We start from the raw sequence: 27,589 nt of genomic DNA on the forward strand, positions 1-27,589 counted from the left end.
TCTGATTTGATCTTTTTATTGAGATTAACACGAGGATTAAACATGGAAGTAAAAACTATAGAAGAAAATACAAGTGGAGCAGTTCTTGTCTTCGAGACGTTCGGTCACCTTCGATCCTAAAACACACAGGTGCTGTAGACGGTCACCTTGTGGCTGATCTCCTGCAGCAGCCCCTTCACTGCTGCCTCCAGCTCCACCAGCTGCTCTGCCTTCTGCTCCAGAGCGCGCTCGTTGTCTTCATAAGACTTCTCCAAATCTGAAATGGGAAGAGCATACATGAAGGGATGTCCCGCCTGCTCAGCTTGAAACATTTTCTGTACAGTGTGGTGTCACCTTTCAGCAGCTGCAGCTTGTCACTGGCCTGCAGCAGCAGCTCTTTGGCTTCCTGCTGAAGTGACTGTGCCCTCTTCTTGGCGTCAACCATGCCTCCCGTCTTCTGACCAATAAGCTGCTCCACGGTGGCATACTTCTCCTTCAGCTCGCCGTCCAGCTCCTAACACAAACACCTAATTTTACAAAGGAAACAGACCAACCTGAAAGCCTCTAATGATCACACAGGTGAGCTCACCTTCTTCAGCTCCTCTGCCGTGCTTCTGACGCTCACTGATTCCTGATTGGTCAGTTTGGCACTAAGAGTAACGTTCACAGCTTTGTCCTTCAGCAGCGTCACATCCTGTTCGAGCTTCTGCAGCCTCTGGGTGGCATTTGAAAGCTTTAACTCAGCATCTGCCGTCTCCGACTCCACCTGAACACAACACGGGCATTTGACATGTTACCTGCATGTTTCTGATAGGAAATAGCCGTGTGCAGAGTCAACAGGCAGTAACCGTGAGACTCACCGAGGACAACAGGTGGCTGGTGTTGTGGATGTTGGCCGTGGCCTGCTGGATAGCACTGCTGGCAGCCGTCTGAGCTCTCTGAGCTTCTTCCAGTGCTCGCTTCACTTTCTCCACAGAGTCTCTGACATCACGCGCCTCCTCGCTGAGGAATGCAGGAAGACAGCTGATCAGGTTCAGTGGACAGGTGAAACTTTCAGGTAGGTCAGGGAATCTGAATTTAGTGATTCCAGTTCCATTATCAAAATCACTTATCTATTCGATTAGGAATCGAATAGATAAGATTCCTATTGATTTTCATTGGCTCCACCATCTCAAAGACATTACACTCATGGACATTCACTGTGATCTGTGGTCACATACACTGCCTGCATTTGTATAGTGCTTTACTAGTCCCTAAGGACACCAAAGCGCTTTACACAACATTCATCCACCCATTCACACACAGGTGATGGCAGCTACATTGTAGCCACAGCCACCCTGGGGCGCACTGACAGAGGCGAGGCTGCCGGACACTGGCGCCACCGGGCCCTCTGACCACCACCAGTAGGCAACGGGTGAAGTGTCTCGCCCAAGGACACAACGACCGAGACTGTCCAAGCCGGGGCTCGAACCGGCAACCTTCCAATTAGAAGACGAACTGCCAACTCTTGAGCCACGATCGCCCCACATGTTTGTGCATGTTGGAGGTGTTTGTTGTGATCAGCGCTGTTACTCAACAAAGTAATTATTGCACATATTACACAGAACACTTTTCTTTAAAGTAATGCAGTACGTTACTTAGTTACACCCAGGAGAAAGAAATTTGTTACATTATTTTCAAGTTTCTCCGTAAAATAAACTGAAACTCATCATTTAACACTATAAACCTGAGGCTTCAGCCCCACACAGACACAAAGCCTGTCCTGATGAGGACACACATCATCTTTCTCTTAGTGTTCAGGTATGAACACAGCGGTCGTCATGGTGATTCTACTGTAGAAGCATGAACAGACAGAGGCTGCAGCCTGACTGCTCAACAGTTTGTTCCCTGTTGAAGTCCAGGCTCTGGGTGCTGAGGTCTGCACACACTCAGCTTTAGCATCATTCTGGGTTCTTGGCTAGCTTAGAGTTAGCATGCTGTCTGTGCAAAGAGCCGAAGTCTGTTAGCATCATAATGGAGCCGTTTCTGTCCTGGAGCAGTCTCCACTGTACCATCGTGCTCTCATCCTTTAATGCAATAAAAATAAAAGTCATGTCTCCACTGGAGACGGCACCACTATTTTCCTCTGACACACAAACTGAAATCAGCTGATTGTAGCGAGGTTGCAAGACCCGATAAGCGTGATCGATAGGAACAAGGAATTGGACTACTGGGAACCAGTTCTCCTCCATTCCCATCCCTACGTTCAGGTCTTTTAATCAATAAATTTGACCTGTTAGTAAGTACAGCAGTATTGATAAGACAAACTGTGCTGCTATCAATATTTATTAATCATTAATTCATTGTACCAGCTGTTAAAACTTTGAGAAACTCTGACAAAAAGGCAGCCGGAGCTCTCTGATCATGGCCGACAGGACAGGAAGGTAGGCAGGGTCGCTTTAATTCACTGCACGTAGCTAAATGCAGCCAATTCAATTCAATTTTATTTATATAGCGCCAAATCACAAAAGTCGCCTCAAGGCGCTTCATAGATACAGAGAAAAACCCTACAATCATATGACCCCCTATGAGACGCACTTTGGCAACAGTGGGAAGGAAAAACTCCCTTTTAACAGGAAGAAACCTCCAGCAGAACCAGGCTCAGGGAGGGGCGGGGCCATCTGCTGTGATTGGTTGGGGTGAGAGAAGGAAGACAGGATAAAGACATGCTGTGGAAGAGAGACAGAGGTTAATAACAGATATGATTCAATGCAGAGAGGTCTAGTAATACATAGTGAGTGAGAAAGGTGACTGGAAAGGAAAAACTCAATGCATCATGGGAATCCCCGGCAGCCTACGTCTATTGCAGCATAACTAAGGGAGGATTCAGGGTCACCTGGTCCAGCCCTAACTATATGCTTTAGCAAAAAGGAAAGTTTGAAGCCTAATCTTGAGCTAGTGTCTGTCTCCTGAATCCAAACTGGCCACAGTGAAGTAGCTCAGTGGTTAGCACCGCTGCCTCACAGGGTCTCCTGGCTTGAACCCAGCTCGGCCACTCTTACACGTGCCCACTCAGGGCATTGACACAGAAGAGATTCTTCATCTCAGAAGCCGCTGGTTAAAGGAAGGAAAGCAAATGTAGCTGTGTGTGAGCAGAGAAACGCGTACAGCTGTGGGCAGAAGGTTCATCCATTCACTCATCACAGACACGAATGGGTTACATGCAAACACTACCAAAAACAAACAGAAAATAACAGCATATTTCAAGACAATAATTTGAAACAAGTGTACGCAAGCACGAGTTTTTCCGATATGCAACTGATTTGCAGAGGTCTGGAAGAAGATCCAAGTTGTCACAGAAGAGAGCAAAATGGGTAAGATATTCAAGAACAGGATCAGTTTGTGGAGTATACTTAAAGGCTGGGTCCGTGCCAGGAAGACAAACTATGAACGAATGAATTCAGATATCAGACAGAAGCTTATTACTGGCTACCAAAAGCATCCTGTTGAGCTGCAACAGCATTCATCCCTTCTGAAAGAAAGACAGATTTCCGTCTGGAGAACTTGTAAGATATCATCCCCTGAAGCTAAAGCAAACCAGGCAAACATTACTGATGGACAGGTAAATCTCACCTGGCTCGGCGAGCCTCGTCCAGCAGCTTGTCGGCCCTCTGGATGTCGTCGGCACTTTCCTGCAGGATGTTTTCCACATGTCCCAGTTCTCCCACTTTCTGCCGGATCTCGTCGGTCAGGTTCTGCAGCTGAGCCGGCGTGGTTGGCATCTGCATGTCCAGAACCTCGTTTGCCACAAGTTCAATGCTCTCAAGATCTGCAGCGTCCTCTGAAGTGCCACAAATGCAGTCAGTTTATCTGCAGCCAGCCTCTTTAAAAAGAACTTTTAATCTCCGATCAATGAAAATAAATACCCGAAATTATTCTCAGTCTATCCAACCGTGTCTGAAAGCTTGTCAAGTTACCAGAAACCAGTTTTCAGAAATAATTTCAGCTCGTTAGCGGTTTCTTTAATGTGCCGTACGCAGCAGATGACACGAAGGAACGAGTCTGTGAGCGCGTCGGCCTCTGAGAGTGTCCCAGACACACAAGAGTAGATGGCTTAGTTTCTGATGATTTCATGTACACTACACGATCTAGGATCCTTTAATGCTGCTGCACAGACAGACAGAGAGCTTCTGAGTTCATGTTTGTTAAACAGGATCTATGAGACCTGCAGAAATACAAGAACAAAACTCAACATTGATTTGCTTTTCCATCAGCTAGGGAGTTTTGGTTGTATCATGCACTAGAAGCAGCTTTGGATCCAGGTGTCGGCTATAACCTGGATTGATTTTTTTCCCGTAATGTCATGTGACGGTTGAGCAGGCTGTAAGAAGCCTGCTAATATTATGTAAGAGGGCTGTTTGTTCCACATGAAATGTGATCTTTGCTTTTGAAATGAAAGCAGTTTAAGACTGATTTAGTTTTTCCTGAAATAAAAACGCGTTCCATTCAGGAGAAGAGGGCGGGGAGCATAATGGTCACCATCAGACATGGCGTTCATAAAAAGAAGCTTATAGTTAAGTTCAATAAGGAAGATCTGTAGTCACACATCTGTTTGCTGTCCAGCTGTTTGGTGGTTCATCTACGATTACATCACTTTCTCACAGTGACACAACGTTACCGCTCTAGTCCAATCATCTGCAGTCTAATCAGCCTGGACTCTACTTTCAGTCTCAGTGCACCTTTGTGCAACTCACCCCCCTAACCCTCTCCCATGTTGCTCAGGCTCCATCCAAGCCTCCATCTTCATCTCCACCACCGATGTCTAGACTCTACGGGGTCCCTGTCACAGCTTGCATGCAACTCTGCTTCAATGGGTCATCAGAACCTAATCGCTAAATACCTTAACTGAAGTCTTTATGTCAATGAATCAGTTTCACTTCCTTCCAATGATCTCTCCTGATTGTCTCAGGGAAAACTGATGTAACCGTAACTACGGAGGCATTTGAACCAAACAGGAAGTGACACATACGGGTGAGGAAGTCTCTGATGTGTCTGATGAGGCTGCGCAGCTCTTCGTTGCTCTGGTCAACTTTCTGTTTGGTCCTGTTGGTCTTCATCAGGACGTTCTGAGCACTCAGCCTGGCCTTGTCCGCCTGTAGCTTTGCTTCTGACACCTGAGGACAAAACTCAGGTGAGAAAACCCAGCACAGTTCACCTGGAGTGAACACGGAGCAGCAGGGCTCACACCCACCATCTTAGACAGCTTCTCCACTTCCTCCATGGCATGGACAATTTCCTGTTCAGAGTCCCGAGCCTTCCTCAGGACACTGTTGGCCGTTGCTACCGCACCACTACAGCCTTCTCCTCCACACCTGGCCCTGCCCTCGGGATTCACGCAGCCCAGACCACCGCAGGAAGAAGACCCGCATGCGTCTTGACCCAAAGGTGGACTGCCACAGGTCTGGCAGAACCAGGACAGACAACACTCAGTGTTCATGCGTTTATACTGAAACTAACAAACGTTTGTGTTTGTAATACACCGAACTCTGACAACCTGACCTGTGCCGCTCTCCCACCTTGCTGCTGAGCTCTGCTAGGTCCAGACTCTGCAGTTCTCCTGCCAGGTCATCCAGTTTTTGAGCATGCTCAGACTGTCTCTTCATGAACTTCTCTCGGGTCTGGTTCAGTTTGTCTTCTGTGAGCTGCCGTAGAGCAGCAGAGGCTTCGACCGGGCTACCGCTGTCGATGGTGGAGGCGTTAGCTCGGGCCTCGGCCTCCTGGGACTGCAGGAAGTACTTAGTGATGCTGTCTGTGGCACCTAGCAACACACAGAAAGTCAAAATTAGCTGAAGGCAACTTTATTTAAATTCTGAAATCCCTGTACTACCTATTTTAGTACTCCTTGGCCCACCTAGTTTCCCTGTGACCTTTAACCCTTTACCTCTGATGTCGGAGTTCTTGATGAACTCGACCTGGTCCAGGAGCTCCTGGACTGTCCCCTCCAGTTTCTGTGCCTCTGACATCACAGTGTCCAGTTTAGTTCCTGCAGCAGAGTCCAAGTCCTCCACCTGGACCAGAGTCTGTTCAGTAAGGTTCAATGTGTGGCTCAGGGCTCCCATCAGGTCACTGAGGGACAAACACGGGTCCGAGGTTAGCATGAGCTGCTTTAGTGCTCAGAGTTCTTGCAACAAAAGTGTTCTCAGCAAACGGCCTTTGGATCTTTGGACCACCAAGATTAATGATTCCTCATAAAACACCAAAACACTCTGATGAAGTGCTAACCGGAGATCGCCACACGCCTTTACCAGCTCAGCAGACTCTCACCCTCTGCTGGCAGGAGTTCTCAAAGTCCACAGGCCAAAAACAATGTTTGAACGGGCCACTAACGACCCGCAGGCCACACTTAGAGAACCCAAGCTTTAAGGAGATGAGATTGAGAGCACATATGTAGTTTAAATGAGAGGTGGTGAGGATTCGCCCAAATTAAGAGTTCTTATGACCTAATGGCCCATCTATATTTTTACTGGCTTGTAAAAAAGGTTTTGTTATATTTTGAAATATTAACCTAATTTAATTGACACAATATTCTAGATTATTTCACTTTTAATCTGGAAAAGGATAGGCTTCCACTAGGGGTGGATTATTCGATTAAAATCGATTCTGGCTTGGATAACGTGATATCGATTCATTAAAATCCTGAATCAATTTTTAAATATTAATTTATTTTGCTCGAAACGCCAGAATCTCGAATTAAACCTCACAAAATTTCAACAACCACCAAACAGCTAAAACAGTAAATGAGAACAGACACAAAGCTCGGACCCGTCGACGCATCAGAATCAGCGAGCTGTCGGCTTTCTCACCCGACGGCACGGACACGGTCAGGCTGAAAGCCGACAGCTGGCCGATTCTGATGTTTTGGCGGCTCAGCGCTTTGTGTTCACGCCCTTTTTGCGCTCGATTCAGAAGCTGCAGGTTTGATCTCTCTCCGAACAATATTGACCGAACCAGCAGCAAAAGAAGATCCAAACTACGCTTCACGTAAATGTCGTCTTAGTTTTGCTTTCACCACGATAAAAATCACACTTCATGCATATGGCGTTATTTTTGTGCCGCTATTCTGAGCGCACGTAAAAAAAGTTTGCAGGTGCAAGTGTTGCATTTTGAGGAGAAATTTATTTTGAGCGAAGAAAAGCTAAATTTGAATGAACAAAATTCATTGCTGCGTGCAAAAACTGTATTTCAGTGTTTGCTGTTATCCACACACACACACAACAGCCCCTCTCGCTCAGTTTTTGCGTTTGCACTTGTTCGCAATGTGTTGCTCGCGCTCTCAACATTTCTGCTCAACTCTTTCTCTACACCGTTATATTTGTGCAAAAAAATCTGATTGGCTGTTCTGGTCTCCAATCAGCTCGAAATGACGAAATGCAATATCCCAGAATGCATTTTGTCCAAAACTCAAACCAGGCAGTGGCGGAGGAACACAGCGTGGCGGAGTTTGAAATATTACTCTTTCTGGGTCACAAAATAAACTTTTAAGATATTTTCGTGTGAGAATGTTTCTGTGTGAACTTCAAATACCTGCTCGGTTCATCAAGACATCACATATTTCCAAACGTGCTCTAATGTTTTCAGAGATGCCTGTTACCCAACAGGTGGGGGGATTTAAAAACAGTCCTAAAATGTACAGGTAGCCAGTGGAGTGAAATTAAAATGGGGGTAATGTGCACAGACGTTTTTGTCCCAGTCAAAAGACGTGCTGCAGCATTTTGCACAACCTGCAGACGCCTAATGGATGCATCGCTAACCCCACAATAAAGTGTGTTACAATAATCCAGCCTAGAAGTAACAAAGGCGTGGACTACTGTCTCACAAAGCCGTTTCGATAAGATGGGCCTTACTTTAGCTAATTGCCTCAAATGAAAAAAGTTATATCTTACAACAGCTCTGAGCTGGCTTTCAAGTTTAAGATCTGCCTCCATTTTAACTCCCAGATTAGTGATGACTGGTTTAACAGACTGTGCCAGCGAACCAAGATCTATAGTAGTGGCCTCATCACTTCTGTTTTCTGCTCATTAAAATGTACAAAGTTCAAAGCCATGCAGGCCCTTATTTCATCAAGACACCTGAGCAAAGGGTCTACTGAGAAGTAATTTAGGGCTTCAGGTGAGAAACGGGCTCAAACCTGTCAAAGACAGCAGAGCTAAGGACAGAAGGGTTGAGAACGGACCGGGAAGTCTGCGCAGATAGCACTTTATCAATAAAGAAGTGCAGGAAGTTTTCACAAATTTCCTGAGAGGACTCGACACCAACCGTCTGTGGAGCATGAAGGACCCTGTCAATAGTCTTAAATAAAGCACGAGGCTTACGGCAGTTTGCCTGAATAATAGCAGCAAAATGTTTCTGATACGAATTCCAGTAATTATGTAATATTTGGTACGACACCTGAAGTTTATCCTCCTCCCATTTACGTTCAGCTCTCCTACACTTCATTCAGCCAGGGTTCAGATTTGGCTTTAACTTGCCTAAGCTTAAAGGGGGCCACTGAATCTAAAACGGTTTGGCAGACTGAGTAAAACCAGAGGAAGGGTTCAAAATACGACAGCACCGAGCAACAACAGGAGGAGGATTAACTTTGGTACAAGGAAGGGAAACCTCAAACAAGACAGGCTTATGATGCGACCATACAATGTCACAAACCTCTAGAGGTTAGAGACAGGTAAATCCTGAGTTAAAACAAGACCCAACGTGTGCCCATATTTTTGTGTAGGCACAGACACAGGTTGCACAAGATCAAGAGTAGATTTAAAAAGTCCTTTGCCTTTGGCTTGTCGGGGCAGCACACGTGAATAAGTCCCCACCAATAAAGACACGATCATATTTTGGCATAATTTCAGCCAACAGATCAGAAAAGTCGTTTAAGAAGTCTTGATTGTATTTGGGGGTCTGTAAACCACGACACAGAGCACTGTGTGAGAGCGACCTAGCTCAAACACACTCAGTTCAAAGCTACTAGGTGATGTTGATGAGGACCGTGGTTTACATTTATACTGCTTCTTAAAATCAACCGCTAGTCGTCCTCTGCCTGATATTCGAGGAGAGTTTAAAAAGCAGCTGTCCTCCGGTAAGAGATCTGTGAAAGCGCTGGACTCACCGGCCCTTAACCATGTCTCAGTTATACAGAGGAAATATAAGTGAGACAAGATCATTTGTAACCTTCACTAAAGCTGTTTCTGTGATGAGCTCTGAAACCTGACTGAAACTCTTCAAATAAACCTCTGCAGATGATCTGTTAGCTGTTTGACAACTACTCTTTCAAGGATGTTTGATATAAAGGAAGGTTGGAGATTGGCCTATAATTAGCTAAGACTGCTGGGTCTAGAGATGCTTTTTGAGTAAAGGTTTAACTGCAGCCAGCTTGAAGGCCTGTGGTACATAGCCGATTATTAGCTCACGTCAGAGAAGAAAACTGATTGAATTCCAGCTGCGATGTCTGAAATCATGAAAACAGACAACAATAAGGAGGGTAAACAGTACTTCACCTTTTACTGCAGTATTTTTTAACAGTAGTATTTGTACTTCTACTTAAGTACAGATTGTCTGTACCTGTATCACCTCTGCTGATGTTCAGGTCTCATCAGCACGGTCAGAGATCATCAGAGTGGTCGACAGACACTCGAACAGCGTATCTGTTTTTCTGGTGTAAATTTGTCAGACTGCACTTAGAGAAGGTGTTCCTGACCTTTTTGGTGACTGAGTCTGAGAGAAACAGATTAATCAGAATAAATGCAATCCCACCTGGCCTCCTGCAGCAGCTCCTGGATCTCCGTTAGCGGTTGTGATGCCGGATTCCCATCTAGGATGGTCTGGATGTCGGCAACGCTCCTCTCCATGCTTTCAATGGACTTCCTGTACGGCCCGTTGACGCCGCTAGCTTTGAGGGCGTTTACCTTGTTGACCAGGCGGTGTGTCTGATTGGTCAGCTGGCCAACGATGTTGTCCCACTCGGCGAAGCACTGGTGACAGCGGCTGCAGTTGGGGAAAGTTCCTGAGAATCCGCGAGCGCAAGTGTCGCAGCGCGGCCCGGACACACCCTCCACGCACATGCAGTGACCGCTGACTTTGTTGCACTGCTGCTCGGAGATCCCACGAGGGTCACAGTCACAGGCTGAGGAGACGAGAACAATAACCAATGAGTCTGCCGGGTCAACTACAGGAGATGCACTCAAGTACAAAAACACACTTGACTCCAACACAGTTTCAGTGACTTCCTGTTTGCACATTAAGAACATGTGTTTAGCATTTGGCTCCAATCAAACATCTGAAGCTTTATTCTGCTGCAGGAACAACAAATTCAGGCTAATGTTTGTTTTTTTAAATTTGATTCACTCTGACCAGGCACGCCCTCAAAGGCCAGAGAGTCACAGGGTTTAGGGTTAGTCTGGATGAGTGATGTGGAGCTCTGCCCGACGGCTCTGACAGGAGACGAGTTCAAGAACCTGAAGGAAACATAATGTCTACACTGCTGTTTAATTCATCTCCAGCAGAGGGCGCTACTCTCTCATGTGAACTGATAAAAAACAAACAAACAAAGGGACTGATTGTGTTCCTCCAGGCTGCTGTCTCAGTTCTGCTTTTCTTCCTCTCTTCTCCTTGTTTCTGTAAGACCTCCTCCTCCTGACCTTCAGCTTTACTGAACAAAGCGTCTTTGTGGACTTCTGGAGGCTGAGACGGACAGACCGGTCCCATCTCTGTGGAAGCTGGGCCTCAAAACATCTGGGTTTAATTTGAGCTGCAGCAGCCGAGGATGCTGGGAGCTGAAAGGATCCCACAATAAAAGCGTCTGCAGTTTGATCTCAGTCAGAAACAAGTCCCAGACTCTGCACCGAAACTCTGAACCGGATTCTGACCTGGGGCCTGACAGATCGGGACTCTGTTCCAGGTCTCAGAGCTTCACTGACAACTCAAAAGAGTCCGCTTTATTTTTTATTACACCATCACATCTATCACGCCGTCTCACGAGCACATGGCATGGCAAGCCTACCGTGACATTTGATCTCAGGGTCTCCCCAGAACAGTTCTTTACACTCGCTGCACATTCTTCCTCCGAAGCCGGTGTGACAGGAACACTGACCGCTGATCTGTGAACAAATAAACTACAGTCAGACGTGTGGTCTGACGGAGCACAGAAGTACAATTCCATCAGATCTGCGGTTATAAAGCTCACACAACAAACCTTTAATGAAATACAACATTTGTTTTCACCTCGAGGACTTTCGGTCCGTTAATCGCCAGGGGCTGCTCACCTCATTGCAGGATGTCCCGTATGAGTGTTTGGGGTCGCAGTCGCAGGTCTGACAACCGGTGCCCGTCGCCATATTCCAGGTGTCAGGTGCGCAGCGGTCGCAATGCTGGCCGACCACATTGGGTAGACAGTGACACTGACCACTGCTGCGGTCACAGTGACAGTCAGAGGACGGGCAGCTGGAGGGAACGCTGCCAAGCCGGTTACAAACGCACTCTGCGGGTACACAACCGTCAAGGTTCAGCGACGATCGTTCGCCTGATTCTGTGAATGTGGTTACCATGGTAACCCCAGCATACTTACTCCTGCAGTCCTGGAGTAGGGCATTGCCATAGTAACCCAGCGTGCAGCTCTCGCAGGCGGCACCCTCGCTGTGGTACAGGCAGCGCAGACACTCACCGGTCCGGGCATCGCACGATTCGGGGTCCAGCATATCAATGTTGTTGTTGCACTGACACGGCTGACACTGCCCACCCGCCTCCTCGGGGTTTCCATAGTAAGCAGGCGAGCACTCGTCACAGCGAGTACCTGCAGAGGACAAGTAAATGGTTCTTATAAAGACAGGGAGCATAACAATCACACGCCAATTCATACTGGACGCATCGCAGAGCAACATGGGGTTAGCCCACGGATATTTGGGAGGCAGGCTGGAGCAGCAAGCGATCGAACCACCACACTCTGAGTGAGACCAGGTGACCTGCTCCTCAGCTACAGCCACCCCAGGTGAGAGCTAGACACCATTTATGACCAACAGGTGATCATTCCTCAGGTGTGACATCATCACCTGAACCAACAACATGCCTCACATCGAGCTTCATCCTCAGGTTTGACTTTGTTTAAATACAGTTTTAAACTTAACAGCCAATCAGCAGCCAGAGATTCATGCTTATTTAAGGGAACCCCGGCTGTTAAGACATGTTTGTGCTAAAATATGTACTGTGCTTTCAATAACATATATGTGGTATTAATGGGGGCGATCGTGGTTCAAGAGTTGGCAGCTCGTCTTGTAATCAGAAGGTTGCCGGTTCGAGCCCCGGCTTGGACAGTCTCGGTCGTTGTGTCCTTGGGCAAGACACTTCACCCGTTGCCTACTGGTGGTGGTCAGAGGGCCCGGTGGCGCCAGTGTCCGGCAGCCTCGCCTCTGTCAGTGCGCCCCAGGGTGGCTGTGGCTACAATGTAGCTGCCATCACCAGTGTGTGAATGGGTGGATGACTGGATATGTAAAGCGCTATACAAATACAGACCATTTACCATTTAAAATAGTTACTCCTCGGCCTCCTTTAGCAGTAATGATATCTGTAACAAATGTAGCATATTTGCAGCTCTGGAGGCCAGGATTACTGAATTGGAGACTCGGCTTCGCACCCTTCATTCACCCGTAGCTAGCCAGGCCCCTGTAGCTGGTGCAGCCGAAGATAGCGTAGGCCCCGCTAGCTGTTCCCCGGCAGACCCCAAGCAGCTGGGGAAAGAGGGTGGCTGGGTGACTGTGAGGAGGAACATAGTCCTAAACAGAAGCCCCAGGTACACCACCAAGCCGTTCATGTGTCTAACCGTTTTTCCCCACTCGGCGACGCACCTGCCGGGGGTCAAACTCTGGTAATTGGTGATTCTGTTCTCAGACATGTGAAGCTAGAGACACCGGCAACCATAGTCAATTGTCTTCCAGGGGCCAGAGCAGGCGACATTGAAGGAAAAACTGCTGGCTAAGGGTAAACGTAAATTCAGTAAAATCATAATTCACGTCGGCAGTAATGACACCCGGTTACGCCAATCGGAGGTCACTAAAATCAATATTGAATCGGTGTGCAACTTTGCCAAAACAATGTCGGACTCTGTAGTTTTCTCTGGTCCCCTCCCCAATCAGACCAGGAGTGACATGTTTAGCCGCATGTTCTCCTTAAATCGCTGGCTGTCTGAGTGGTGTCCCAGAAACGATGTGGGCTTCATAGATAATTGGCAAACCTTCTGGAGGAAACCTGGTCTTGTTAGGAGAGACGGCATCCATCCCACTTTGGATGGAGCAGCTCTCATTTCTAGAAATATGGACAAATTTATTAAACCCCCCAAAATATGACTATCCAGAGTTGGGACCAGGAAGCAGAGTTGCAGTCTTACATGCCTCTCTGCAGCTTCTCTCCTCCTGCTACCCCCCCAAAAACCCATCTCCATAGAGACTGTGTCAGCTCCCAAACAGACAAAAAACAAACTAAAAACCAGCAACAAACAACTTAAACATAAACAATCACAAAGAAAGAACAATACAGTATCCACATCTGAACCAAAGAGTAAAACAGTGAAATGTGGATTATTAAATATTAGGTCTCTCTCCTCCAAGTCTCTGTTAGTACATGACTTAATAATTGATCAACAAATCGATTTACTCTGCCTCACAGAAACCTGGTTGCAGCAGGATGATTATGTTAGTTTAAATGAATCAACACCCCCGAGTCATTCTAACTACCAGAAATCTCGAAGCACAGGCCGAGGGGGAGGTGTGGCAGCAATTTTTCACACCAGCCTATTAATTAATGAAAGACCAAGACAGATTTTTAATTCATTTGAAAGCCTGATGCTTAACATTGTCCACCCCAGCCCACCCACCACTTTAATCACACTCTAGATCTTGTTTTAACATATGGCATCGAACCTGAACAGTGTTTCCTGAAAACCCTCTCCTGTCTGATCATTTCCTGATAACATTTACATTTACAATAATTGATTACACAGCGGTGGAGAGTAGACTTTATCAAAGTAGATGTCTTTCTGAAAGTGCTGTAACTAAGTTTAAGAATATAATCCACCCACTGTTATCATCTCCAATGCCCTGTACCAACACAGAGCAGAGCAGCTATCGGAACGCTACTCCAACAGAGGTCGATTATCTTGTTAATAATTTCACCTCCTCACTACGTACGACTCTGGATACTGTAGCATTCCTACAAAACTGCTCAAAGAAGTCCTGCCATTAATTAATTCTTCGATCTTAAATATGATCAACCTATCTCTAATGATCAGCTATGTACCACAGGCCTTCAAGCTGGCTGTAGTTAAACCTTTACTCAAAAAGCATTTCTAGACCCAGCAGTCTTAGCTAATTATAGGCCAATCTCCAACCTTCCTTTCATATCAAACATCCTTGAAAGAGTAGTTGTCAAACAGCTAACAGATCATCTGCAGAGGAATGGTTTATTTGAAGAGTTTCAGTCAGGTTTCAGAGCTCAGCACAGCACAGAAACAGCTTTAGTGAAGGTTACAAATGATCTTCTTATGGCCTCTGACAGTGGACTCATCTCTGTGCTTGTCCTGCTAGACCTCAGTGCAGCGTTCGATACTGTCGACCATAATATCCTATTAGAGCGATTAGAACATGCTGTAGGTATTACAGGTACTGTGCTGCAGTGGTTTGTATCATATCTATCTAATAGACTCCAGTTTGTGCATGTAAATGGAGAGTCCTCTTCACACACTGAGGTTAATTATGGAGTTCCACAGGGTTCAGTGCTAGGCCCAATTCTGTTTACATTATACATGCTTCCCTTAGGCAGCATCATTAGAAGACATAGCATACATTTACACTGCTATGCAGATGACACCCAGCTCTATCTGTCCATGAAGCCAGATAACACACACCAATGAGTTAAACTGCAGGAATGTCTTAAAGACATAAAGACCTGGATGGCCGCTAACTTTCTGCTTCTTAATTCAGATCAAACTGAGGTTATTGTACTCGGCCCTGAAAATCTTAGAAATATGGTATCTAACCAGATTCTTCCTCTGGATGGCATTACCTTGGCCTCCAGTAACGCTGTGAGGAACCTTGGAGTCATTTTTGACCAGGACATGTCCTTCAACGCACATATTAAACAAATATGTAAGACTGCGTTCTTCCATTTGTGCAACATCTCTAAAATTAGAAATATCCTGTCTCAGAGTGACGCTGAAAAACTAGTTCATGCATTTATTACTTCCAGGCTGGACGACTGTAATTCATTATTATCAGGATGTCCAAAAAACTCACTGAAAAGCCTTCAGCTGATCCAAAATGCTGCAGCAAGAGTCCTGACAGGGACTAGAAAGAGAGAGCAGATTTCTCCTGTTTTGGCTTCCTGTTAAATCCAGAATTCAAAATCCTGCTCCTCACATACAAGGTCTTAAATAATCAGGCCCCATCTTATCTTAATGACCTTGTAGTACCATATCACCCTATTAGAGCACTTCGCTCTCGCTCTGCAGGCCTACTTGTTGTTCCTAGAGTATTTAAAAGTAGAATGGGAGGCAGAGCCTTCAGTTTTCAGGCCCCTCTTCTGTGGAACCAGCTTCCAGTTTGGATTCAGGAGACAGACACTATCTCTACTTTCAAGATTAGGCTTCAAACTTTCCTTTTTGCTAAAGCATATAGTTACGGCTGGACCAGGTGACCCTGAATCCTCCCTTAGTTATGCTGCAATAGATGTAGGCTGCCGGGGGATTCCCATGATGCATTGAGTTTTTCCTTTCCAGTCACCTTTCTCACTCACTATGTGTTAACAGACCTCTCTGCATTGAATCATATCTGTTATTAACCTCTGTCTCTCTTCCACAGCATGTCTTTATCCTGTCTTCCTTCTCTCACCCCAACCAATCACAGCAGATGGCTCCGCCCCTCCCTGAGCCTGGTTCTGCCGGAGGTTTCTTCCTGTTAAAAGGGAGTTTTTCCTTCCCACTGTCGCCAAAGTGCTGCTCATAGGGGGTCATATGATTGTAGGGTTTTTCTCTGTATCTATGAAGCGCCTTGAGGCGACTTTTGTTGTGATTTGGCGCTATATAAATAAAATTGAATTGAATTGAATTTTACACTGATGATAAAGTATCAGAAATACTGCCGATGCTGTCGTCAGTAGACTGAAACAGCTGTTGTGTTGGCGTGCTTTTCAATGATTTTAACAGATGCGCACCAGAATCCCCGCCTCAACCAGACCAACATGGCAGCTGGACTGACGCTGCGACCAACAAAGCATCTGCATCTAAATATCTGTGATGAGGTCTTACCTCTGTGTCAGCGTCTGTGTAAATAAAGTTTTCACCTTTGTATCCTGTGTTGCAGACACAGGTGACCTGCTGAGAGTCATCGCTGCGGTAACAACTTCCTGCAAACTGCCGCGGGCTGCCGGGGCCGTCGGGACACATGCAGGGACGACAGTGGTCACCTGACCCCAGTGCTGGGTCACCATAGTAACCATCCAGACATCTGAAAGACAAGAGCACCGATGGCATCATCCTGCTAAATAAACCCAATGGCGATTGGCTGACGGACGGTGGGTAAGTTACCTGTCGCAGGCGCGTCCCGTCGTGTGGTCCCTGCAATCGATGCAGTGGCCACTGTCGGGGTCGCAGACATCGGCGTGACCGTTACAGAAGCAAGGGCGGCAGGCAGGGAAACCCCAGTGACCCGGCAGACAGCGGTCGCACTGCCGACCGTACGCACCCGGAACGCAGGAACACTGTCCGGTCAACTGATCGCAGAACACACTGAGAGAACCCTGAGGGTCGCACCCACACGCTGAAAGACACGCACGACGAGGTCACACAGAGGTCAGCGTCAGTAAAGCTTCAGCGCTGACTGTAAACAGATTTTTCATTGATTATAGATGGAGGTGGTTTTGACCTCGGCAGCCGTTGGGTCCAAACTGAAACGTGGACGGAGAACACCTGTCACAGTTCCTGCCGACCACGTTGGGGCGGCACTCACACTGCCCGCCGTGGGGGTCGCACACGGTGCTGAGCGAGCCCTGAGGGTCACACTGGCATTCTGGGAAATGGCATCAGACAAGGAGACACATCAGAATAACGAGAAGACGCTAAAGCCTCAGTGACAATAGATTTATGACCGCAAGGAATGCGGAGGAGGAGGAGGAGGAACCTGCCGGGTCCTGTCGAGGAAGTGAAGCCTAAGGCGATGGTGAGAGGATGAGTGACAGAGATTAACGTGAAGCGGGGGAGGAGGGGAAGGGGATAAAGATGTGAGGGATCAAAGGTTGGCGTTGGAATGAGGAAGAGGTTTTTGTTTCAGATTTTAAACTTCAATGTTTGGAAGGTTCTCTGAATCTGATTCTGGTTCCTCCTTCCTGGAGTCCTTCCTGTCCAGAGTTGGACAGCAGAAATATTTTCCCCTTCTCTTTCTGACTCTCTCTGATTCTTCCGGGAGGTTTGTTTCCGTGAGGAAACCCCAACCCCTCCAAAGTCACCATAAATACAGACACTGCCCTGAGCTCTAAGCCCTGAGTGTCTCACAAGCAGCCCTTTTCTTTTAAACTCCAGCCAGGAAGCGAGGTTATTAAAGTGAAATCACAGTGCTAAGCTGTGCTACCTTTAGCTCCCTGGTGCAACATGGCGGAGATGCTGAAGATGAAGTTTCTGCAGATGTCAGTTATCGGCGTCTTGACGACACTCTGGCTGTTCTCCAAGCACCGATAACGCTGGAAAGTCTCCCAGGCGACATTCCCGCCCGAGTCCCCGCCCTCTGAGCCTGTGAATATCTCCAAGTTCTTACAGTGAGGCATCAGCACGATCTGAGAAAAATCCCAAATAACCAGGTCAGGAATGAGCATGTTTCACTTTCTGTAACCAGGCTGGCTGAATGTGGTTTTGGTCTGCACTGAAGAAACTGACTGACTTCACGCTCTACTTCCTGAAGTAGAAGATCTAAGCACGCTCACCGAGTCGATCAGCGTATATGGAACCTGGACATCCCCAAAGGTAGCGTACAGTGGCAGGCTGAGGCGGATGGTGTAGTTCAGACCTGATTCAAAACAAACCGGTCTGGGAAGAACCACGTACCTGTAGGGAGAGATCGGGTTAGATACTGAAACCCCAGCAAGGCGAGATAAGCAGATAGACAAAGGCCACGCAGAGGGTCAGCGTGACAGGATGATGGGCTGAGATCAGCTGGGTGAAGAAGGGATAAGGCTTGCAGGAACTAGTCGGTGCTCTTATATTTCACACTTCGACCGGGTTCTTGTCGAAAACTTGTCATGATTTAGAAACTTCTCTCCTGACCGTGAACTTGGGTGAAGCGAGATCATCTGGTTGTCGTCGTCGGGCACCGTGTTGATGCAGCGGCTGTCCGGCTGGATCGGTCCGGGTCTCATCACCGTCATCAGAACCTCCTCCCACACGTCCGGCAGCTGCAGAGCCGACAGACACACAGAGATGTTACCTCTATGCACATAAATAAGCAGGCGCGTGCACGTTTATCTTCTTTTTCAGGCTAACAGATGAGGCAGGTACACGGGTCAACAAAGGCTACAACAACGAGATAAGTGCCAAAATTCTCCCACTGATTCGGGACATGACGACGCACACGTTCAATGGCAGACTCACACCTGCGGTTCGTAGCGGATCAGGATGTCATATTCCATTGAGTGAGGGACGTTGTCTACAGTGAACTCCAAGAAGGCCCCCTCTGGTACGTTGGCTAGCCCGATGCCTGTCCAAGTGGGACTACGGTCCTGAGGGTGTGGCCTCTGGACCACCGTCACTCCCTAAAGAGATGAGATGCAGACACAAAGCTGATGAATACCCTCAACACCTCACATAATCCTGCTGAACTGACATGGAGATGAAATGTGCGAGCCAGCAGGAGGAGAAACTAATCCTCACAGACTGCAGGTCCACCTGTAACAGCCGCCCTGTAACCCAGAGTAAGGTCAGACACTGAAAGGACACTCACAGGTCCAAACTTTGCATCCTCAGCCTCGTAGGTGTAGTGATCCAGAGCAATGAAGTAGAATCCAGACTCCACCTGATCGCAGCGGCGGCTGAACATGTGATCTCTGCAGATGCACTGACCGGTCACGTGATCACACCTGCACGCAGACAGGAAATACAAACATCACAACAAAATAAAATAGTTGGTTCAACTCCCGACGGAGCAAATGTGACATAATACCTAACTCACTGATTGTTGATGGCGCCTCCGAGGTCGCAGTCACATGGTCTGCAGCCGTCCATGTCGTTACTGAGACCCCAGTGTTCAGGCTGGACACACACACTGTTTACAGTCATCTCTCTGCACTAATGTGATGTATAGTGTGTTTTGCATAAATCTCATTAAACAAGACTGATCTTACAGAGTGTGTGTGTGTGTGTGTGTGTGTGTGTGTGTGTGTGTGTGCGTGAGTGTGCGCGCGCGCCTCACGTCCTGACATGTGTCTTCTGTTTACGTCGGGGTAAATGTCTGAGAGCTCAAAGCTCAGGCTGACTAACAGCAGAGAGCCAAAAGCAAACATTAACCCGATGACTTCATGGAGAGCATGAATGTGGCTCCACAACAAAGGCTCTGCAGCATTAAACGTCCCTCCCAAAGCCAGCCGCCTTTAAAGACTTTTGTTGCTGGTGTGAACTGGTTATCCTCTAACTGGACTGGAGCAGCTCTGTATGACATACTGGGAGCTTTGTTTAATATGAACTGGTCCTTCTTCATCCTGTCGCACTCACTGCAGTGTGAACGGGATCTTTCTTTAGAAGAGATCCCGTTTGCCCCTGCAACAGATTCAACTCGTGAAAACCAGCCAATCAGAAAACAGCGCAGCCTTACAGAGACGGGAGCTGAGAGTGAGGTGTGAGACGACACGAATGTTCCTTCTGCTGCTGGTCTGACTCCAGTCTAACCAGAATGAATGGTCTGAATGGGTTTCTCACCACACACTGGTCACAGTCTCGCCCGGTCACCAGACGTTTGCAGAAACAACTTCCTGTTTCTCTGTCACAGGGGTTTCCTCCAGGTAGAGTTCCCAGAGGACTGCAGGTACACGCTGTCCAACACAGTAACACACAAAAGTACATCACCAAGGCAACGCAGCTTCATTCATAACAACAATGTTAAGTCCCAGCCACGCCCCCTCGAGGTGCTTTACAGCGTGAGGTGTCTGTGTGGGAGTAATCTGGTATCAGCTGGTCCTGCAGGTGTTTCGTTACGTTTTGTACCTTTGCAGCCTTCAGGCTCATCGCTCAGCCCGAAATGCGCCGGCTTGCAGCGCTCGCAGCGTTCTCCCTCCACGTTGGCTTTACAGCGGCACTGACCGGCGATCAGCCCGGCTCGGAAGTCCGTCGTGCCGTCACAGAGTCCTCCGTTCAGAGAGCCCACGGGGTCGCAGTCACAGGCTGCAGAAACAGGACGTTTAGCCAGCTTAACCAGAACCACAGGAGCAATTTTGCCAACAGGGCGTGTTTAGGTGTGAGACTGACACGGATCCACAGACAGGTGAGGACATGATTCACACACTGTGAGCTTCTCTACAGCGCCACCACCAGCCCAGACGCAGGCACCTCTCTGATATGTTGAAGCATTTTATAATTCAATAAGTTAAATGATGGACATATAAGTGCCGTGGAATGACATCATCATAAAAACCGTGAACGTTTCTGACTTTGACCCAAAATAAGATTCATTTCTATCCTGGAAATTAAACTCCCGCCTCCATCTTTGATCTCTGGAGCACATTTTAACTCTCTACAACGTTGAAGTCACATCACCCACAATCCTTTGCTACTTTAAAGAAATGCAGTGGCAGTAATAACAGAAGGTGCTGCTTATTCAGCCCTCAGAGAGGGATGTGCGAGCTAAGTTGAACTGATCCTCTGTGAGGAGGGCAGGTCTGAGCCTGAGGGAAACCACAAACCTTCATGTGTCACATCAAAAACCCACCTCCATGTTTAGTCTGAGATCCAGCCTTTAATCTACTTCCTGTTGACAAAACAACCTCCTATCCGTGTCTGCCTGTGTCATCATGAAACGTGAACTTCCTCAGAAAACAGCCAACAATTCTTTGTTGATGTGAAAGCAAAGATTGAGGACAAAAAGTCCTCAAAGAACAAAGAAGATGATCAAAAGAGCCATAAAAAACAACCTCGATGGAAGTTTTGGGTAGATGCTTTTAACTTTTAGCCTGGCACCAGTAAAATAACGGTTTACAAACTCTGACACTAAAAAAAAGAGTCAAAGTGGCCATGAACTCACGCTGGCAGATGTTGGTGTCTCTGATGTCACTCTCTGGATGCTGGTAGTAAAACGGTTTGCACTGCTCACAGTTGTTTCCAGCTGTGTTGTGCTCACAGTCGTCACAAACTCCTCCGCTCACGTTTCCCGAAGCCGCAAAGACTGCCCCGTCAAAGTGACACGAGTCCGAGTGCTGGTTACAGTTACACTCTGAGGACACCACAGAAGAAGAAGGGGGACAGTTAAACTACTCCCAGTAGTGATTATGGGCCCTGCCCAGTATGGACCGGTGCAGACTCACTCTTGCAGGCGTTGGTGTTGCGTCCCTCTGCGGGTCTCCAGGGGAGGTCGTGGTAGAAGTCCTGGCACTGTTCACAGTTCAGACCTTTAGTGTTGTGGTTACATAAGCAGTGACCATGAACCTGAAACACAGTCACAAATAATCAATCAGCGTTCGCTTACATTACTGGTCATAAGCTGGGTTTGGGGTTTTTTGTACATGTAGTCAGTTGCCTGTTGCACCGTTTCTTCCAGTGTCTGTGTGATTTTATATTTTTCTACGCTGGTGATGGTTTACTTTCACCACCGGCTCAGCTGCTTATGAAAGAACAACGACGCCAAAGCACAAAGCCTACACTTCGGTCCCCACAGACTGCCATGTTGAATTTCACAGCAGAAGTCAACATGTTTACAACTTGATATGCTGTTTGCTCACATGTTTAAACTGCTTTAAGCTTAAAGTGTTGATTACTAGGGGCGTGGCCTCTTTGACTCACAGGTGGACGTAGCTGCTAGGTGTCTGCTAGGCCTCACCTCAGCTAATTAGAGTCCCTGATTTGATTGGATGTTACAGACACTAATTGGCAGGTATCTGCGTGACGCTCCCTGGAGCCACTTTCCCATTAGCACCCACTCAGACCAACTGGGCTTCCTGTTACAATCGGGTACCTCCTAATGCGCATGGCTGTCGTCATAGCAACGTGGCCATATAAATACAGTCCGTAATTGTCCTCACCATGCCCTCTGTTATCTGCCCAGCTCCCTCGACGGGGGCGCACTCAGAGGCGTGTCCGTAGCAGAAGCAGTTTCCTCGGACCACCATGTCATAGATGGCGTAGTAGTACTTCTCTTTGATCTCCATACGAGAGTCCAGAAGGTTGTCTCCAAGTGTGTGGAGTTTGGTGAACTTCACCCTCAAGTTGGTGATTTTCAGCATGTCTAAACAAAGAACCAGTAAAATTCATCAATAACTGGTTAACACCCCTACGCTTATTCAGTCTCCGTGACGCAGAGAAGGAGACGTACTCTGGATTCGGGGACTGTAGGGGTCATCGATCCTGAATGCTGGATCCAAAACTCTGAAAATCACCTGAGGAAACAAAACAAACAGCATTACCCGCAGCAGTGTGAATAATACTGATGTTAGTATTATTCACAGAAGCAGGAGCAGCAGATGTACCTCTCCTTCAGTGGATGGCTCAATGTCAGAGTAACGCGAGTCACAGATGACATCGTCAACCTTTCTCATTGGACCCCGGTAAACGGACGGGAAGGACGACTCGCAGTCATAAGCAAAGTAACGGTAAACCTGCCACGTCTTCCCGAAGTCAGCTGACCGCTCAATCACCATGGCAGCAGGTCGAAAGGTCTGAGGAAATAAAAACAAAAGTGGGCAAACTGAGGATCGTGTGGTGAGGATGATGGCGTGGTGAAGACCCGGGCTGGACTGCACAAATCTGGTTTATGCACCATGATCACTGACAAAAGCCCAATTAGATTTCCCCTCTGGCGCTGTGGGCAGGATTTATCCTTCAAGCTCAGTCCTCTACCAGAGGCGTCATATGCAAACATTTCATTCTGTTTGATTTCAGATTATTGATACATAATCAGGTTGGTGCAGGTGTTGTTGTCCTTAGTTGCACTGCAGCATGTGACAATAATTAAAGTCTACACTTAAGCTGTTTGTAGTGACTCATGGTCAAAGCAGCCTGAATCCTTGAATCTCTGTCTTCCCGATTCCCTCCATCTGTTTTCTTACCATGTTCACCTCCTCTTCCTCACTTCTCCTCAGCTGGTGCAGCTGTAGCCTCCTGTGATTGTGAGGTCTGGTTACTGGCTGTTACTGGTACTGCTGTTCACGGTGCAGCAGCTAACATGTTAGTAATTTCACTTTAATTCATTATTTTATTGTTTTCTCAGACTTTCAGCTCCACTTTCTTCCACACTAAACTTTTTCTACAAGCTACGTGAGCACACAGCAAAGGTATGGGAGAAGACAGTTGCATTGTGTAATGCCCGACCAGTCCAGCCCTGGTCGTAACCCTTCCCATTATGGAGTACTTGCTATGTCCTTTCAATACACAACAACTCCTCAATCACTGTGTGCACCTGGTTCTTCAGATTAATAGAGACCAGAATCACCTGTCAACTACCCAGAATCCCCTGCTGCATGTGTAGAACTCACCTTGAAGGTCATGATGAGATGCGTGAAGTGAAACTCAGCCTCTAGGTTGAGCTGGATGGTGACGTTCTCCACACCTACAGACAACAGATCATCAGTTACCAACACTCTGTAGATCAGACTCTGTGCGCCACATCGGTTAAAGAGCCCAGAAATCAACAACACGCTGCAGTCGCTGCACATTAACATGATCGGACCTGAGAAAAGAACTAAATCTGTGTCCAAGAACCAACAGTTCAATTCAGTTGTATTTATATAGCGCCAAATCACAACAACAGTCGCCTCAAGGTGCTTTATATTGGACAACAGGACTCCAAAGAGTGACGACCAAAGGTAACAGCAGATCATCTGTGTTAACATGCCCACTGTCAGAGGATGACACCATAAAGGAGTCCACAGCTCAAACACTGCAGCGAGTACCTGGTTCTGCACAAAACACCGCGGCGCAGACGCACTCGCTCTTGTTGGTTTAAAATGGAGCACTGTAACAAAAAATAATTTCCCCCAGGGATCAATAAAGTATTCTGATTCTGATTCATCACGGGAACAGCGAGTTCATCTGGGCAGCAGAGCTCGGCCGAGGCAACAATACAAGCTCACAGCACCTACCATCAGCCAATCAACGCAGACTTACAGATACAGCGAGTAATGGAAAATTAACAAAGACATGAAGCTGCCTGGCTAGCGTTACTTTACCACACTGGGTTTGTGGTGAAGAGCACAATGTGTTGTATGAACCTGTAAGAGGTTTGTTCTGCAGTAAAACTAAACTATCTGTTTGATGAACCTGGACAAATGGCAGGTCGGCTGTTTGCCTCCTCACTGCGGGGCTTTTTAAAGCTGAACATCCCCCACCCCTGGGAATAACTACATGGCCTCCAGCAGGGACCCGCCCCACAACCTGAGAACCTGTAATCATGGAGGAGTGGAGGATAGAGGGTGATAAAACACAGCCTAGCCACAAACATCTTTTCTTCTGACAGTGAAAACCTGTCTGCAGCTCTCAGTCTTTAAACCTGTAACGACACGTCTGACCTTTGGCCTCTCTGAATGTTCTTCCTCACCATTCTCAGTCTGCCACCAGGTCTTCAGTCTGTTTGGGGCAAACGTAGTGACGACGTTCTCGATGCGATGGCTGTCGGTGCGATTGGCCAGCTCGTTGTAGGGCTCTGACGAGTCGCACACAAAGCACTTCTTCTCCTCCTGGTTTATGAGACAGAGGGGGAGGAAAAGGTTAACAGGAGGTGAATTCCTCGGATTCCTCAGTGCCGTAAGTTACTGCAGATAAGAGGAAACTTTCTGACCACAAACTTCCCACATAAGAAAAGTCTGACTTCACCTGAAATAATGCAAGCTTCTCACTGGTTTTGTTTTTAGAGTTAGTGACAAAACTTTGGAAAACTTCCTTCCGGGAACGTCTCAGTCATTAAGAGATGTCAGAAAGTTGCTTGATTCCCGGACAGCCCAACGTGTTTCAGCTTCTCTCAGGGGGGAAACCAAACCCGAGCGATGCAGTGCAGAGGTTACAAAGGGGGGCAGATGAGGGCTTTTACAGTGAAACAGTGTTACTAGCCACTCAAGACAAAAAGCTGCACGCCGCTCTTACATAGAGGAGCACTAACAGACACATCAAGTCTGACTGAGAACTGAAGCGTCCCTGTTTCTCTGCTGCCTCTGGACAGAATTATAAAAACAACCAATACATTTTATAGTTTTGATGTTCAAGCAGCAACCACAGAGCGAGGATCTGGGACGAAGGACTGAATGAAAGGAAGGAATTAGAGGATGTATAATCAAAGTCACATGACGGAAGAATGTAGGCGACTCGGAGCGAACACGCTGTTATTAGCTACGGATGACACATGTCCACACACATTTGCCTCAAACATTAAAACCTGATGTTTACAATCAGCCTGTGTGGTTTATTGACTTTTGATTGGATGAAAACAGCGTGACCTTTGAGTTTGCTGTGTTTTCTCCACAGGAACATCTGGACAAACATCTGTCTGCAGCCAGCGCTCATGGTTTCCTTATAGGGAGCTCATTTTGCACAGGAAACACTTCAGACTGTAACACACACACGGAGTGGGACTGAGCTGAAGGTCGTTTAAACCGGATGGCTGAGTTTGTCTGATGATACTGGATTCTCCGGTAACGTCGCTTGCGTCTCCGGTACTGAAACGCCCCTGATAAAAGCGCTGCACTGAACTCTTAGCGATACTCAGACCTAATTAGACCACCTAACGTTTAATCCGATAAAGACATCTGAAGTGATCGCTTACACTTCATCCATGTATGAAGACTACCTGAGCACTCATAGCATAAATGTCCCATTCTTTGGACTTCGATGGAAAATTCATCCTGAATCCTTCATATAGGATCTTATTAGAGGTCAGAGGTCACCAACGACTTGTCTCAGTTTTTAAGTTACAGTACTTTCAGTATTTCTGAAAGAAGCTAAAGACTAAGCAGTGATGAGTTCCTGATTGTTGAGCTAAATAGACTGGTACACTCCGGCATGCAGCATGGAGGCGCACGGAGAGGCCGAGCCTGGGGGCGGAGTCTGCTGGGCGATGTGCCCCTTTAACCACAGCTGCCCCCTGTGTTGCCTTTACCTCCTTTTATAAGATGTTTGGTGCCCAGTTGTGTTCTTCTTGGGTCTCTCTGGACTTTTCTCTCTGAGACCTTCAGTCATGATCTTGTTAACCATTAAATTTACCTGCAGGTGGCTGACGATACAGAATGGTTCGGGTCGGTTCATTCCACAGGTGGAGGTGGATGACAACTGATGGGCTCGGCCAATCAGAAGGTCTCCTGTTGCTGGGTAACAGCTGCCTTCAGTGCACACATCACTGAGCTCGGGTTGGCTGATGTCGTCCGCGGCCCCACCCTCCTGAGCACAGGTAAACACCTGCAGACCTGAGAGAAAAAGCTTTAATGGTAAAAATCTGAGCGCAGGATTAACGAAGCCCCGCCCACATTTATTGATTAAAGAGACAAAGCGCAGCTGATTGGAAACTAAACTCAGAGCTGCTTCTCCTGGGCTTGTATTCTGGAGGACATCATGAGGAGAGAAAAATCAGTGAGTCAAACCTTCACGAGTGACTATCTGCAGATTACTGATCATCACTAAACTGATCTCTGAGAGGACCAAACATGTTTAAAGTCACATGTTACAAACAAACTGCACAGATTTCAACTAAACTTTATTTATCACACATTGACAAAATGTGTGCGTTTGCTTTGAGTTTCATGATCATCAGCTTCTGAATTCTTTTACACATCAAACATGTGGACAAATTCCTAAAGATTATTCCACTAGAACTCATTACAAAAGCCCTCCGAGCCCATTTTATTCTGAAAGTTTCCCGAAGTGTCTAACACTTATTTTCATGTTAGATTATTTCATCATGAATGAAACGAGCGGCTGAGAGGAAGCAGCAGCATTTTGTAATTTTCAACAAAGAAACACGAAGATACAACTCTGGATGTTTGAAATCAAACCCTGACGTGTTTAAGGAAAGTTTGAAATTGGAAAAGTTCAACTTTATTTAACTTACCGAGCAGCAGCGCGAGCTGAAGCTGAAACATGCTGCAAATCCTCACAGTCTGAAGACCCCCCGGACCTCCTCGGACCTCCTTAGCTCCCCTCAAACTCCTCCTCCGAACAGACCGGCTGACTTTCAAATTAAAACATCCGGCCGGAGTAACGTGGTTGTGCTCGCAGCAAGAAAAACACCAAGAACTAAAGAGTTCAAACTGTTGGAGCAGAATAAAGTGATTCCAACACACACACAGAGTAAACAGCTGTTAGCCCTCCTCATCGTTAATTGCCGTTATTTGACTGATTGATTGGTGTCTCTGCAGCTGTTTGAAACATATAAAA

The 27,589-nt window shown here is 47.1% G+C and overlaps 1 protein-coding gene across 1 annotated transcript; it reads right to left on the reverse strand.

Moving 5' to 3' along the window:
• On the reverse strand, positions 1-27,589 carry lamb1a (laminin, beta 1a). The gene is made up of 33 exons (XM_085281065.1): positions 27,264-27,589; positions 26,423-26,622; positions 24,768-24,906; positions 23,707-23,780; positions 22,702-22,890; positions 22,548-22,611; positions 22,258-22,460; positions 21,544-21,664; positions 21,264-21,452; positions 20,231-20,407; positions 19,946-20,058; positions 19,203-19,282; positions 18,975-19,110; positions 18,628-18,786; positions 18,302-18,429; positions 17,962-18,082; positions 17,613-17,814; positions 16,911-17,054; positions 16,574-16,805; positions 16,330-16,493; positions 11,570-11,794; positions 11,268-11,482; positions 11,006-11,102; positions 9,760-10,129; positions 5,900-6,084; positions 5,535-5,776; positions 5,210-5,419; positions 4,988-5,132; positions 3,592-3,799; positions 840-981; positions 569-745; positions 334-493; positions 1-256 (listed from the first exon to the last, which is right to left on the reverse strand). Exons 1-33 carry the CDS (start codon positions 27,292-27,294, stop codon positions 117-119), a joined length of 5,382 nt encoding a protein of 1,793 aa, XP_085137191.1. The 5' UTR covers positions 27,295-27,589; the 3' UTR covers positions 1-116.

Source organism: Mchenga conophoros, linkage group LG7 (genome assembly GCF_057382185.1).
Source record: "Mchenga conophoros isolate Kocher_MC1m ecotype Shallow Benthic linkage group LG7, M_conophoros_male_GT1.1, whole genome shotgun sequence".
Taxonomy (NCBI): Eukaryota; Metazoa; Chordata; class Actinopteri; order Cichliformes; family Cichlidae; genus Mchenga; species Mchenga conophoros.

What these genes read in the sequence shown, in the direction of transcription:
- lamb1a (XM_085281065.1), bottom strand. Translation starts at nt 27,294, where the DNA reads ATGTTTCAGCTTCAGCTCGCGCTGCTGCTCG. An exon ending in TGGACCCAACGGCTGCCGAG is followed by an intron (nt 16,806 to 16,910) that starts GTCAAAACCACC and finishes CGTGTCTTTCAG; the next exon opens with CGTGTGGGTGCGACCCTCAG. An exon ending in CCCTGAGATCAAATGTCACG is followed by an intron (nt 10,130 to 11,005) that starts GTAGGCTTGCCA and finishes TCGTCTCCTCAG; the next exon opens with CCTGTGACTGTGACCCTCGT.